Genomic DNA, 14,616 nt, shown 5'->3' on the forward strand with positions numbered 1-14,616 from the left:
AAAGCTTTGCAAAGAAGTAAAGCCAAACTTCAAGACCATATGCATCCAACCCCATAAACTGCTGTTTCTATGATGACACAGGTAATCAGCATGCAAATCTGTGACCCTAAGTGTGCCTGTTTGTCTGTCTGTCTACGTATGTATGTACATATCTATCTATCTATCCACCTCTCTGTATTTCTTCCTAATACATTGAATCAGATGCAAAAACTAAAAGAAAGTGGTGCCTTACACATGTTAAGAGAAGTTCCAACTTACATAAGGGATCTGAGCTACACGATTTCGATCCACAACCTTCTTCAACCCATTGATGCCACCATAGTTCCTGCGACTAAGCTGGAACCCAAGACTCCAGTAGGGAGGCATGAATGGTCGTCCAATGAGCTGAAACAATAAATATAAACATGTCTAAGCATTTAAAAACTACTGTTTTGAGCACCATGTCTGATACAGTAAACACTGTTTCCATTTCCATTTATAACTCTCCAAGCCAAAGCCCATACCTCCAGATACTCCTGAACCACTTGTTCTGGAGTATTTCCCAGGAATATGTAAAAGTCAAGGATGCCCCCAATTGTGCGGTAAGTGATCGCAGGAGCAGGCTGCAGGGTGACCTCTGAAAGGATTAAAATGAGAGTTATAAGAATTTTGTGGTTGCAAATATGCTTTTCTCTGGAATATTAACACCAGAGTTATCCAAAACAATCCCAGTCTCATTTTGCAAGAGAATGAAAATCATGTTTCTTTCTTTTATTTTAATTTTTTATTTCTTTTCAGCATAACAGTATTGTTTTTTTTAATTTTTTTTATTTTTTCAGCGTAACAGTATTCATTATTTTTGCACCACACCCAGGGCTCCATGCAGTCCGTGCCCTCTCCAATACGCACCACCTGGTTCCCCCATCCTCCCACCCCCCGCCCCTTCAAAATCCTCAGATTGTTTTTCAGAGTCCATAGTCTCTCATGGTTCACCTCCCCTTCCAATTTCCCTCAACTCCTTTCTCCTCTCCATCTCTCCTTGTCCTCCATGCTATTTGTTATGCTCCACAAATAAGTGAAACCATATGATAATTGACTCTCTCTGCTTGACTTATTTCACTTAGCATAATCTCTTCCAGTCCCATCCATGTTGATACAAAAGTTGGGTATTCATCCTTTTTGATGGAGGCATAATACTCCACAGTGTAAATGGACCACATCTTCCTTATCCATTCGTCTGTTGAAGGGCATTTTGGTTCTTTCCACAGTTTGGCGACCATGGCCATTGCTACTATAAACATTGGGGTACAAATGGCCCTTCTTTTCACTACATCTGTATTTTTGGGGTAAATACCCATGTTTCTTTTTTTTATGGGTTACTGAAATTTATCATAATAGTAAGTGAGTAAAACACTAATGAAGAATTGACTTTTTAAGAGAAAGCAGAACCAGTTCTATTTTTTGTTATAATTTTTTTAACTTAAATTCAATTAAGAACAAATTCTATTTTAATCTGGCTGTATTACAATACAAATTCTGAAATTTGTGAGTGATTTAATATAATGAAAAGTTTTAAAAACTTTATAGATGAGTTTCACTCACCAATAAATAAATAAATAAATACAAGCCCTTATTAAGGTGCTATTAGTCCAGAAGCTTGAGGGAGGAGATTCTGGAGTAGGGAAAGGATAAACCATGAGAAACAACTTATAGAACACAGTGTTGTTGCTTAGACAGACAACCTGGTTTATGTATTGAAATCTACAGGTATCTTTGGGACCTGTCAATGAATCTTATTATGTACAGAATATTATTGAAAACACTGCATCAGAAGAGAACCCCAAAGAAGTTTTCAATTTGGGGACTTCATCAAGATCAAAAGCTTCTGCACAGCAAAGGAAACAGTCAACAAAACAAAGAGGCAACCCATGGAATGGGAGAAGATATTTGCAAATTACACTATAGACAAAAGGCTGATATCCAAGATCTATAAAGAACTCCTCAAACTCAACACACACAAAACAGATAACCATGTCAAAAAATGGGCAGAAGACTTGAACAGACACTTCTCCAATGAAGACATACAAATGGCTATCAGACACATGAAAAAATGTTCATTATCACTAGCCATCAGGGAGATTCAAATTAAAACTACATTGAGATATGACCTTACACCAGTTAGAATGGCCAAAATTAGCAAGAGAGGAAACAACATGTGTTGGAGAGGATGTGGAGAAAGAGGAACACTTTTACACTGTTGTTGGGAATGCAAGTTGGTGCAGCCACTCTGGAAAACAGTGTGGAGATTCCTTAAGAAATTAAAACTAGAGCTGCCCTATGACCCTGCAATTGCACTACTGGGTATTTATCTCAAAGACACTGATGTAGTGAAAAGAAGGGCCATCCATACCCCAATGTTCATAGCAGCAATGGCCACAGTCGCCAAACTGTGCAAAGAACCAAGATGCTCTTCAATGGACAAATGGATAAAGAAGGTATGGTCCATATATACTATTTAGTATTATGGCTCCACCAGAAAGGATGAATACCCAACTTTTGTATCCACATGGACAGGACTGGAAGAGATTATGCTGAGTGAAATAAGTCAAGTAGAGAGATTAAACTATCATATGGTTTTGCTTATTTGTAGAGCATAAAGAATAACATGGAGGACATAGGGAGATGGAGAGGAGAAAGGAGTTGGGAGAAATTGGAGGGGGAGATGAGCCATGAGAGACTGTGGACTCTGAGAAACAAACTGAGGGTTTTGGAGGGGTGAGGGGTGGGAGGTTGGGTAAGCTTGGTGGTGGGTATTACAGAGGGCATGTATTGCATGGAGCACTGGGTGTGGTGCATAAACAATGAATTCTCGAACACTGAAAAGAAATTTTAAAAAATAAATAAAAAATTTAAAAAAAGAAACAACTTTCAGCATGAGCTGAATTTATAACAGTTTACGCTACTTTGGGGTTTCTATACAGAAGTATAGTAGGTTAAATACACATTCTGTTAAACAGTGATCTTGCCATAAAAGTCATTTTTATAAAAGCCACATCCCAAAACGTATTCCTGTTGAGATAAAAAGATGCCTCCTACCCATGGCATTACTGTTCAACAGAAACACCCCAAAAGAGGAGCCGCTGGTGTCTTCAAGGCACAGGAAGAATGTATGAGCTCCATACAGATTAATCATTCCCTGTCAAGAAAGACGATAACAAACAATAGTAGTACATGTTAAAAATGGTTTTCTTTACCCTAAAATAAAATCAGAAGCCACGTATAACATGTACTTGGTCAAGACTTGACATAGTTCAGTATTCTATCAAAATGGTATTGAAATGGTGACATCAACTGATACATGAAATAAAACACATACCATGGAATATGATTAGTAATAATAAGAGATGAAAAACTGATCCATGCTACAACATGTATAAATCTCATAAATGTGATGCTAAGTGAAAGAAACAGATACAAAGGAAACCATATATTGCATGATTCCATTTATAGGAAATTTCCAGAGAAGTTGAATCTATACAGACAGAAATAGATTAGTGATTTCCTGGGACTCAAGTGGGTACTGGGGTGGGAATGGGGATTATGTCTATAAAGGTATGAGGGATCCTAGTGGGGTGATGAAAACCTTCTAAAACTGGATTACAGTGATAGCTGCACAACTCAGGAATGTACTAAGCAATCACTGAACTGCCCCCTTAAAACAGGTGAGTTTTATAGTATATAAATTATATCTCGGTCAAGTTACTTTTAAAAATTTGGAAAATATCTGCAAAGACATAACATGTTAGCAGAAGATGATGTCATTATGAGAAATTTTGTATCTCTTTATGTCTAATAAAGACATGTAATATATGTATTTTCTAATTTTTCTATAATTAATATGTAATACTTCAGCAGTAAATAAGTTTAAAATTTTTTTAAAAGATATTAAACCTGTCACAGGGCCATGATGAGCACTGATATAGAAAGAGATAATGTGTATTACTATGAGTGAAAAAAAGATAGAGAAAGAGAGGGAAAAAAGGCAGAAAGGAAAAAGGAGAGAGTGGGAGGGAAGGAAATGCAGGGAGAGAGGGAGGAAGGAAGGAAGGACACCTATCTAATCTGTGACTACATAACTCAAGGATATTTCAGCTCTAGAAAGCCAAGCTTAGGACGATGGTTAGGGTTGCATGTTTGTCAGGGGCCTTGAGCAAGCACTTTAGTGAATGTGCTGATATTGCTTTACTCTGCTTGGTTCAGTAAGTGTGTTCCCCTCATTGTCTCCGATACTGGTGGGTGGGCCAGTTAATGTGCTACTTGATCTGTTCATCTTCCAAGGAATACGAATTCCAAAATCTCAGTCCCATCCCTCCCTTGCAAGGTACAGCAAACCTGCATCTTTTGCTCAGATTTGGGAAACATCATCAGCACAATAGAGGCTTTAAGACCTGCTCTGCAAAGCAATGCTACTCAAAGTGTTATCCATGGACGGTACCTCCCCACACCTTTTGCTGTAAATCAGCAAGGACAGTACAAAAACAAACAAACAAAAACAAAACAAAACAATACAAAACCAAGAGAAAGAGTTCAGAAACTTTTATACCATTTTTTTAAAGATGTATTTATTTATTTATTTGACACAGAGAGAGATCACAAGTAGGCAGAGAGGCAGGCAGAGAGAGAGAGAGGAAGGGAAGCAGGCTCCCTGCTGAGCAGAGAGCCCATGCGGGACTTGATCCCAGGACCCTGAGATCATGACCGAAGCCAAAGGCAGCGGCTTAACCCACTGAGCCACCCAGGTGCCCCTTTTATAGTGATTTAAAAGAGTAATTTTATATCTCTTCATTCTAAAACTTGAGCTTATATTTTATATGTCTTTGAGTAATTTTATTTCATTTCCCCAGGATTAAAAAAAAAAAGAGAGAGAGAGAGAGAAAGGAACTGATCCTTCACTATAGATAAGTTGAAAGGCACTGCTCTAGACCAGCTCTTTACCCACCATAATGTACATGTGGTTCACTTGTAGATCTTATTAAAGTGCAGATTCTGGTTCAGAAGGTCTGGGCTCTGACCTGAGATTCTGCATTTCTAACAACCTCCCAAGTAGTGCCAGCACTGCTGTCTCCAGAACATACTTCAACTAGCAGAGACCTAGAATAATACTGAAGAGGATTTTCTTTTTTTTTTTTTAGTCCACTAAGTTCCACTGGGAGTAGTTCCGGCTGATGCTCTTGCTTAGATACTACCCAATTATTAAAGACAAACATAGTTATTTTGCAGAAGGATTTTCTAATATACATTAGGCCACCATATAGTCATTGAATTATATTTTCCTTTAAAAGTGGGATGTTTTAAAAAATTGATACATTACTGATGAATCACTGACCTCTACCTCTGAAACTAATAATAATATAATTAACATATATGTTAATTATATTATGTTATATTATTATATTATATATTACATTATATTGTATTATATATTATATTATGTTAATTAACATAACATATAATTAACATTATATGTCATTTAGTTGAATTTTTTAAAAAAAGGTCTCATCATGAGGAAAAAATGTACCTAGTGTGGTGACAAATGTTAACTAGACTTATTGTGGTGATCATTTCACAATATAACAAATATCAAATCATGATGCTGTACATCTGAAACTAATAAAATGTTGTATGTCAGCAATACCTCAGTAAGAAATAAAAATAATAAAAAAAACTAAACCAAAAAAATTGATATGTTACTAATTGTGAGTTTATAAACCTCAAGAACAAGTATCATCCAGCACAAATGGATCTAACTTGACAAAATAAGATACAGATTGAACTCTGTAGGTTGCCTGACTCTAGGTCACTCTCTGGAAAGGAGAGAAGGGATTCCTTACCATGAGCAGTAGGTAGGAGGAAGGGAAGCTCACCTTGGTGGGCGTGGCATCGCGAGTGAAGATGGGCCAGGTCTTCCAGGTCATGTTGTGGCGGTACTCCTGGTGCACATGCTCCCCCAGGCCATACACAGCGGTGCTGGGCAGTCGGAAGGACAGCTGCAGGTACTGCTGGGCGAACTGCAGGGGCCCGATGCTCGTGTCCAATCTAGGCCATGGGGCAAGAGTGGGAGTCACCAAACAGCTCTTTCTGCCAGGACCTCACCCGCTGCTCTCCCGGTTCACTTTGAAAACAGTTGTTTCAGGTGTTCTCAACCACATTTGTACTACCTTGGAAGGCCTTTCTAGGGTGTCTCTGATGCTTTCATTCTAGAGGAGATGTGATACCAGAAACGCAAGTTGGATGGCTGGGGCAAGAGAGCAGATGGGACCTTACATTTGCTGGGCAACTACTTTATCCCATGACCTGCTCTGGATGCTTCATGAATATAGCTTCGTTTACAGAGCAACACTGGATATTCTCATTCCCTTTCTATAGATGTGGAAACTGAGGCTGGTGTGAGATGCTTTGCCTCACATCCCAAAGCTGACTGGTGACTTGCTGGTGCCAGAACTTGAATACAGATTTTATTCACATTAATCCCTATACTTCTCTTATACAATTTATGTTTCAATCCCAGGCTGTTGTTAGGTTCTTCATGGCAAGTTTCTCAGGGAATAAAAACTTGGAATGATAAACAATGAAGCTGAGTTCCAAAGTGAATGGTAATCCAAAATAATAAAATTTCCTGTTTCATAATAGACATTAACTGCAAGTGCATTTATCTAACTTAACATACTAGCATATTATTTAGTATGCTGTCCTCCACAATCATGACAAATTAACAAGTGTTAATGATTTATAGTAAAAACATTACATTTTTCTGAGGTCCAAACATTTTCCCAGGTCATACTTATCTCACCATCCACCCTCACTAAATCAGATTGAATGATAATTGAGACTGTATATTCAAAAATACACAAAGAGTGTTGAAAAGCTCACAAGACTCTTTTGTTGCTTGTCCTCATTATTTTGATGCTGAAGGGCTTATCAATGACCTCTACATAATAGTTCAAATTGGAGGTCTTGGTAGTCCTATCAGACAGGTTAATAATTTCAGGGGGCACTTCATAGCGTCTGTTGTTGATATCACTGATCTGTCAGAAGAAAAAGAGAAAGACCAACTCCAGATGAAACCACATCCTTGTAGAGCTAGAAAGTATCCTCACTCTCAGCCCCCAGTGGAAATAGCTTCTAATTCTTAATCCTGTGTTTCTTGAGTTGTGAGACAAAAATCACCCAATCACGTGTCCTCCACAAAATACGAAACAGCCCACACATCCCATTGGGAGATTCCTGCCCAGGGGAACAAAGGCAACTTCTGCCTCTACACCTCTATGCAGTGCCTGAAGAAGGATCTGAACCCAGTGTAGGGACACTGCTTTCCTCAGAGATGTATTCAGTGGTAACTACCAAACCAACCTTAAAATGAAAACGATTGGATGTCTGATATTCAGCTGTGAAGCCAGCCTCCTTGACATCATATCCAAACAGAGATGGGAATGACAACTTTTCCAACTGGGCTGTAAACCCTAGAGATGGGTGGAGGAAAGTGGAGAGGGGGAGGAAGCTTTTAGACTTTATTTTGTGGTTAGTGTATCTGAATCATACAGAATGATTCCCTGGGACCTCATCAAGGTGATGCTCACCTGTCTTTGTATCATTCTGTCTACTGATGATGTGATAGCCCCAGTTCCTGGGGAAGAAGCACCAGGGGACATTAATATCTGGCACAGGTTTCCAGCAGCACTTATGTTGCTGGCTGCAGACATTCTGTAACAATGGCACCGAGTGAGCATGATATAAAATGAAGGAAAGAAAGTTCCATCTATGTATTTATAACCAATTTTATTCCAAGAAGAATTTAAGATAGGTCCCATTTACATGCAAACATTTATTTCTTCTTCTTTTATTCTCACATTTGCCCAGCCATCCAATATGCATTTATTACCTAGCCGACATGAAGCTAATAACACATATAAATAAGACACAGCTCTGGTCCTTGGCAAACTTCCATTACAGTCTAGTAGTACATGCAATTTCAGTATGACAGGAGTACTCGGACAGAGAGTGCCCAAGGGCTAAAGAAAGACACACGCCAGTCAGGGTACACAGCCTAGAAGACTGCAAGCAGGGTGGGGAAGGCTTCCAGTAGGTGAAAAGCAAGCCCACTCCTAGTGCACTGGGAGGGTTTAAATAAGGGAACAGGAGACCAGTATTCCAAGGAGAGAAAGCAGCAATGCATGATAGATTCATAAAACCACAAGTTTATTGTGCCAAGAACACTGAGTAAGAGAAACACACTGCAGGGACATAATATTTATACCACGAGTAAGCTGGATGTTGGACCAACCAGTTTAGACTTTCTCATAAGGAAGGGTCATGGAAATGACCAACAGTATATATACTGTTAGTCATTTCTGCATGTGGATTATTTTTACTTTATCTTACTTTGTTTTGTAGATTATTTTTACATATATATATATATATATATATATATATATATATACTGTATATATATAAAGTAAGAAAAGAAAAGCAAAGGAATTAGGAATAAAGACAGAACTGGGACAGAGAGTAACATAAATTCATGATGTCCACAAAGTAAAAATAATCCACATGTGGTTTGTCAGAGTAGTTTGATTATGGAGTTTTAAAATTATTATTTGGGGTGCCTGGGTGGCTCAGTCAGTTAAGCGTCTGCCTTCAGCTAAGGTCCTTGATCCCAAGGCCCCAAGTCCCACCTGGGGTCCCTGCTCAGAGAGCCTGCTTCTCTTACTCCCTCTGCCACTTCCCCTGCTTATGCTTTCTCTATCAAATAAATAAATAAAAGCTTTAAAAATGATTACTTTTTGGTAAGATGTATTTTTATAGGTCCTACAACTTTAATATTCACTTACATAAAAGTTGTTTGTTATAATGAAGAAATAAAATAGATAGCAAATTGAATCAAACTGTTGAAACAAACATAGGCATCCACTTCTCCACCCAACTAAATTTACATGAAGTGACAGAAGTATCATTAAGAAAAAAATACAAAACCAGGGGCACCTGGGTGGCTCAGTGGGTTAAAACCTCTGCCTTCAGCTCAGGTCATGATCCCAGAGTCCTGGGATCGAGCACCGCATTGGGCTCTCTGCTCAGCAGGGAGCCTGCTTCCTCCTCTCTCTCTCTCTCTCTCTCTGCCTGCCTCGCTGCCTACTTGTGCTCTCTGTCAAATAAATAAATAAAATCTTTAAAAAAATACAAAACCATTACAAAGCAGCCAGCTATAATACATTAGGGCAGAAATGGTATGAAATTACTGAAACACAAGAAATAGACTTTATCAATTCTAGGGAAAAATATATTCATAACTTAGAACACAAGAGGAGGAAAAGAACTGCTCCAAGACAAGTCAATGTGGAGAAGTGGAAGAGAACCTGGGGCATAGCTTTGGATGATTAATTGGGAAGTTCCATGAACATTTAGCTACCCAATCCAACATTCCTTATAGTTATTGGTAGGCTCTGGATAACTGGTGGGCATCACGAAGTATTTGTTCAGAGACTAAGGAAGTTAGGAAAGATGCTGGGAACCAGAAAACATGGCAATGCACCAGTTAATAAGCCAGGCCCCTCACCCCCAGACAAGTACCCACATTCTCTCCAGTAGTCCTTTCCTTCCCTCCTAAAGACTTAGTGCAAGCCAACAGCATAGGACAGGCGGTCATAGATAATTAAATACAAAGATGACAGCTAAGAACCGCCAAACATGAGAGAAACCAACACTATGATAGACACCAAACTTAATAAACAGAAGAAACAAATTGTAGGAAACAATTAATTGGAAAAAAATTACAAACCTTTTAAATAGATATAACTATTATCTTTAGAGAGAGGCACGTAACTATTGCTTCCATTAGAAGAAAAAAGCAACAAAGAATATTGAAAGTTAAGATCTGGAACAAAAAGATTTAAAACTCCATAATATTTTGACTAACAAAAAGGAAAGAGAATGATGTCAAGACAAGAAGAAATTTCTTTTTAAAATCACATTTAGGATTACCTCAGAACACAAGGACAAAGATATGGAAAGAGGAGAGAAAAGGTAGGCGAAGTGACGAGTGGGGCCAGACTAGAAGATTCCAAAAAGGGTGCAAAGAGGACACAGGGGAGGGAAGGGGGAATCAAAGAGAGAAAGTGACGTCAGACGTGATGAACAACTCAATCTACCACCCAAGTACTTACACAAGACCAAAATAGACCCAGAAAAACTACATGAGGGATTAATGAGCAAAAGCAGTAATTAATGAAAGAGGAAAGAATCAAGTGTCGACAGTTATCAGTTTAAAACATGAAAGAAGTATCTCCTCTGTTCCAGGTATGCATCTAAGTTCACATGATACAGTGCAGCCGGCAAGCTTAATACGTGAGACAGACACCACCATTAATTAAATACATTGTTTCCACCACTAACTTGAAATGCCATTTTCCTGACAAGCTGAATTTCAGTGCACATATATAAGACTGTGAATATGCATTTTGGAACTTACTATTCTATAGGTATGGCATATGTGTCAATTCCTGCTATAATTCTACACGGATAATTATTACAGTGCAAGGATGTATTTTGATATTAGCTTGGCCAATCAATAAATCTAACAAATACTCTTTGAAAAGATCAAAGAAATATTAATACCTTAAGAAATCCTCTATTGACAAAAAGAGGGACAAACAAGATTAGAGACAAAAATGGTGAATGAAAACAGATATATAGAATTTTTTTTTTTTGAGAGAGGGAGAATGCAGTGCATGAATGGGACAGCAGGAGAGGGAGAGAGAAAATCTCAATTAGGCTCCATGCTGAGCTTGTAGGGCTCCATCTCACGATCCTGAGACCATGACCTGGGTCAAAATCTAGAGTCTGAGACTCAACCAAGTGAGCCAGTCAAGTGCACCAGGTATATAGGATTTTTAACATAACTAAGGATTGTAAGAAAACTATAAAAATATTTGCCAATGAATGTGAAACTATAATGTGAACCTTTAAATAGTAAAATATCAAATAATCAACTGAAATGACCAGTTGCCATGAGAAACTGTAAGTAACCGAAGATGCTTCCCTAAAAAAAAAAAAAAAAGATACTTTGCTAAGATGATTTGGGGAATAGAATATTCTCATATTACATATATTTTTCAGAACATAGAAAAAGATGGAAAATTTCTTGATTCATTTTATTAAACTTTAATAATTCTGGCAACCAACTAGACAAGGAAAAAATATATAAGCCAATTTCACTTAAAAAACATAGACGTTTTTATAAATGTTAAATAAAAGGTTAACAATTTGAATTCATTAGTGTATTAAAAGAATTCATGCATAATAGCTAAGTAAGGTTTATCAAGTATAAAACTAAAATGGTTCAAAATTAAGAAATACTTTAACATAATTTACAACATTGACCAAAGAAAATCTTAAGATCATCTCAACAGAAGCAAACTTTTTAAAATTTTTCAATTTATTTATTTTGAGAGAGAGAGAGCACATGCATGTGTGTGTATTGGGGAGGAGAGGGGAGACAGAAAGAATCTCAAGCAGACTCTGTACTCTGCATGGCTGACATGGGGCTCCATCTCATGACCCTGAGATCACGACCTGAGCCAAAGTCAAGAGTTGAATGCTTAACCAACTGAGCCACCCAGGTGCCCCAGAAGCAAATTATTTTTAAAATAAAATAATGTGGTAAATTCAAAGTTCCTAAATTTAAAAAGAAAATTACAAAATAATATATAGTATAATTTTTGTTAAAACAAAAAATATATTAATATATGTGCATAAAATATGCATATATGCAAAAACCTAGAAAAATCAAGAGAAAGATATACAACAAGGTATTGCGTTGACTCTGGGGAGGGGATTTGGAGGTAGAGAGAAAGCATTATGAATAATGCTTCCCACTTTACTCTGTACATAAGTATAATGTCTCAATCTTTTTCATTAAAGGAATTTATCCAGCATAAATTCTGTGATAAAAAACACAAAATATGTCACACGGCTACTCATTTGGAAAAGTATAGTACCGACAAGTATTTCAGATGCTAACATCTGATGCAATTGCTTTGAAAAATGATAAAATGAATATAACTTAAATCAATCATGTCTATTATAAACAAAGCAATCACATTATAACCATAAATTAGTCTTAAATGTACTTATTAATTCTGCATAGATACAGCTGATATTCCTGCCTCATCCTCTCCAGATAAGAACAACAAAAAACGCTCGAGGGGCTCAGTGGAGAAAGAGTTTGCAGTTTCTGGATAACTGATATTCCTCATTCTGAAGCAGATACCCAGTGGCTCTGCGACCTCTGAAACTGAGGCTGGTAAAGTCCAAAAGGTTAGTTTCACTGCCATAAATTCTTCCAGTCTGTAGACCTCAACAGAAAGCAGCAAGATAAGAAATCTAACACACTCTGGTAAATATGGTATTTTTTAGCGCAATCTGCCATAACATCCCTGCTTTAAGTTTAAGCCATTCCCAGTGTTGCAGACACGGAAGTTCAGACCTTTGATGTTGCTACATCTCCTTATTCTTTTCCATTTCCACTGCCACCACACAGGAACACAGATCCTCAAAAATGGCTGGTTGGACGACAGTGGTTGATTCAAGACAAGTCTCCCTATCTCTATTTTTCCCCTAACACCACATTTCCAAAGATTATTCTCCAGTTATCTTTTAAATAGACTTTTATGCTATTTTCCACTCAAATTATTAACTAGTAGAACTTGAGAATTGGTTAGAAATTATCTAACTAAACGTCCAGTTGATATAAGGATTTTTTTCAGTAGTGCCTCTGAGAGATCTGTGAATGATGTGTAGTGAATTTCTTCAAAAATCCCAAAATTTCACCTTCATAGTTAATATTTTACTGCAGCGTTATTTCTTATGTTTGGTAAAAATCAATCTCCAGAAAGTTCCATTCTCTGAAACTTACTATATTTGCATATTGTCTTTTAGATAAAATATCTCAAACAATATTTAAAAATTAGAAGAAAAATTGGCCCTTAGTGTTAGAAGACAAAGAAAAAAATGCATATTGGAAAAAATTTAAATGGTCATTAGTTGCAGGTATCATTATTGTCTAAGAAAATCTAAAGTTCCTATAAATAAACTAGGATAATTAATAAGGAAATTTAACATTATTTCTGGTTCCAAGATCAATATTCAAAAAACCTATTTTAAATTACTATGCCAATAACAACTTAAACAGGAAATTAAAATTCAAAAATATTTAAATAAAATTAAATAGCAAACAGAAAAAAATTTGGAAAAAACTTTAGATCTCTACACCAAAACCTTCAAAATTAAAAGTTTCAATAAATAAAGAAATATAGCATCATCATAGATTAGAATATTCACTCCTATAAATATGGCAATGGTCACAAAATTATCTGTACATTTTATGTGAAGAGAATAAAATTTCTGGCATACATTTTTGAAGAAAATGAGTGATTCTAAAATGTATTTAGAAATCAAAAGCATCAGGGCACCTGGGTGGCTCAGTCTGTTAAGTGTATCTCTTCCGCTCAGGTCATGATCCCAGGGCCCTGGGATCTAGCCCCCACATCGGGCTCCCTGCTCAGCAGGGAGTCTGCTTCTCCTTCTCCCTCTGTCCCACTCCCCTGCTCATGCTCTCTCTCTCTCTCTCTCTCAAATAAAAGAGTAAAATCTTAAAAAAGAAAGGAAGAAAGAAAGAAAGAGAAAGAAAGAAAGAAAGAAAGAAAGAAAGAAAGAAAGAAAGAAAGAGGAAGGAAGGAATCTAAAGCATTAAGAATAGCTCAGGCAATCTTGAAGAAAAATAAGAATGATATGGAGGACTTACACAACCACATATGATGACCTTTTATAAAGCTATACTAATTAAGGCAGTGTGGTATTGGCAAAAGAGTAGACTAACAAGAAACAAAATAGATATTCCAGAAATAGGTCCTCACAGAGACATAAAATTTACGGTAAAGGTGCCACTACAATGTAGAAGAGAAAAGATAGTCATTTCAATAAGAGGTGATGGATCTATTAAAGAGTCAAGAAAAGAAATGTCCTGGACTTCTACCTGATACCATACACAAAAATCAATTCTAGCGTGCTTAAAAATCTAAATTTGAAAAATAAAGCAATGTTTTTACAGGAATATATAGGAATATATTTTTCTAACTTTGAAGTAGGCAATATTTTTAAATAGAATACAAAATGAATATTAAAACTCTTTAAGTGGATTTTGTTAAAATTAATGACTACTTTTCATCAAAAGTCATCATTGGGTTAAAAGTCAAATCACAGAATAAGAGAAGATACTTAAAAAAAGAGAAGATACTATCTATCTATAGATAGATAGATAGATAGATATCTGATAAAAGATTTGTATCCAGAATATATAAATGATTACCACAAAGCAATAAGAAAAATATGAACAGCCCAACAGAAAAAAAAAACTGGTTAAAAAATTAAAAGACACTTCACAAATATGATTATTCATGTAGCCAAGAAGTAATGTGAAAAGCTGTTTAACTTCTTTAGTCATGAGGGATGCACATGGCATAGGGAATGTAGTCAATGATATTGTGATATTGTTGTACAGTAACAGATGGTAACTATACTTATCGG

General features: G+C 36.7%; 1 protein-coding gene across 1 annotated transcript in view; it reads right to left on the reverse strand.

Moving 5' to 3' along the window:
* Positions 1 to 14,616, reverse strand: part of MGAM2 (maltase-glucoamylase 2 (putative)) — a 70,177-nt gene that overhangs the window by 45,223 nt on the left and 10,338 nt on the right. Inside the window, exons 4-10 of the mRNA XM_032304957.1 lie at positions 7,617 to 7,740; positions 7,390 to 7,499; positions 6,910 to 7,064; positions 5,904 to 6,075; positions 3,076 to 3,175; positions 504 to 616; positions 259 to 384 (exon numbers count right to left, since the gene is read on the reverse strand). Coding sequence (XP_032160848.1) covers positions 259 to 384; positions 504 to 616; positions 3,076 to 3,175; positions 5,904 to 6,075; positions 6,910 to 7,064; positions 7,390 to 7,499; positions 7,617 to 7,740 — 900 coding nt within the window. The remainder of the gene's footprint in view (positions 1 to 258; positions 385 to 503; positions 617 to 3,075; positions 3,176 to 5,903; positions 6,076 to 6,909; positions 7,065 to 7,389; positions 7,500 to 7,616; positions 7,741 to 14,616) is intronic.

The sequence above is a fragment of the Mustela erminea genome, chromosome 11 (assembly GCF_009829155.1).
Source record: "Mustela erminea isolate mMusErm1 chromosome 11, mMusErm1.Pri, whole genome shotgun sequence".
NCBI lineage: Eukaryota > Metazoa > Chordata > Mammalia > Carnivora > Mustelidae > Mustela > Mustela erminea.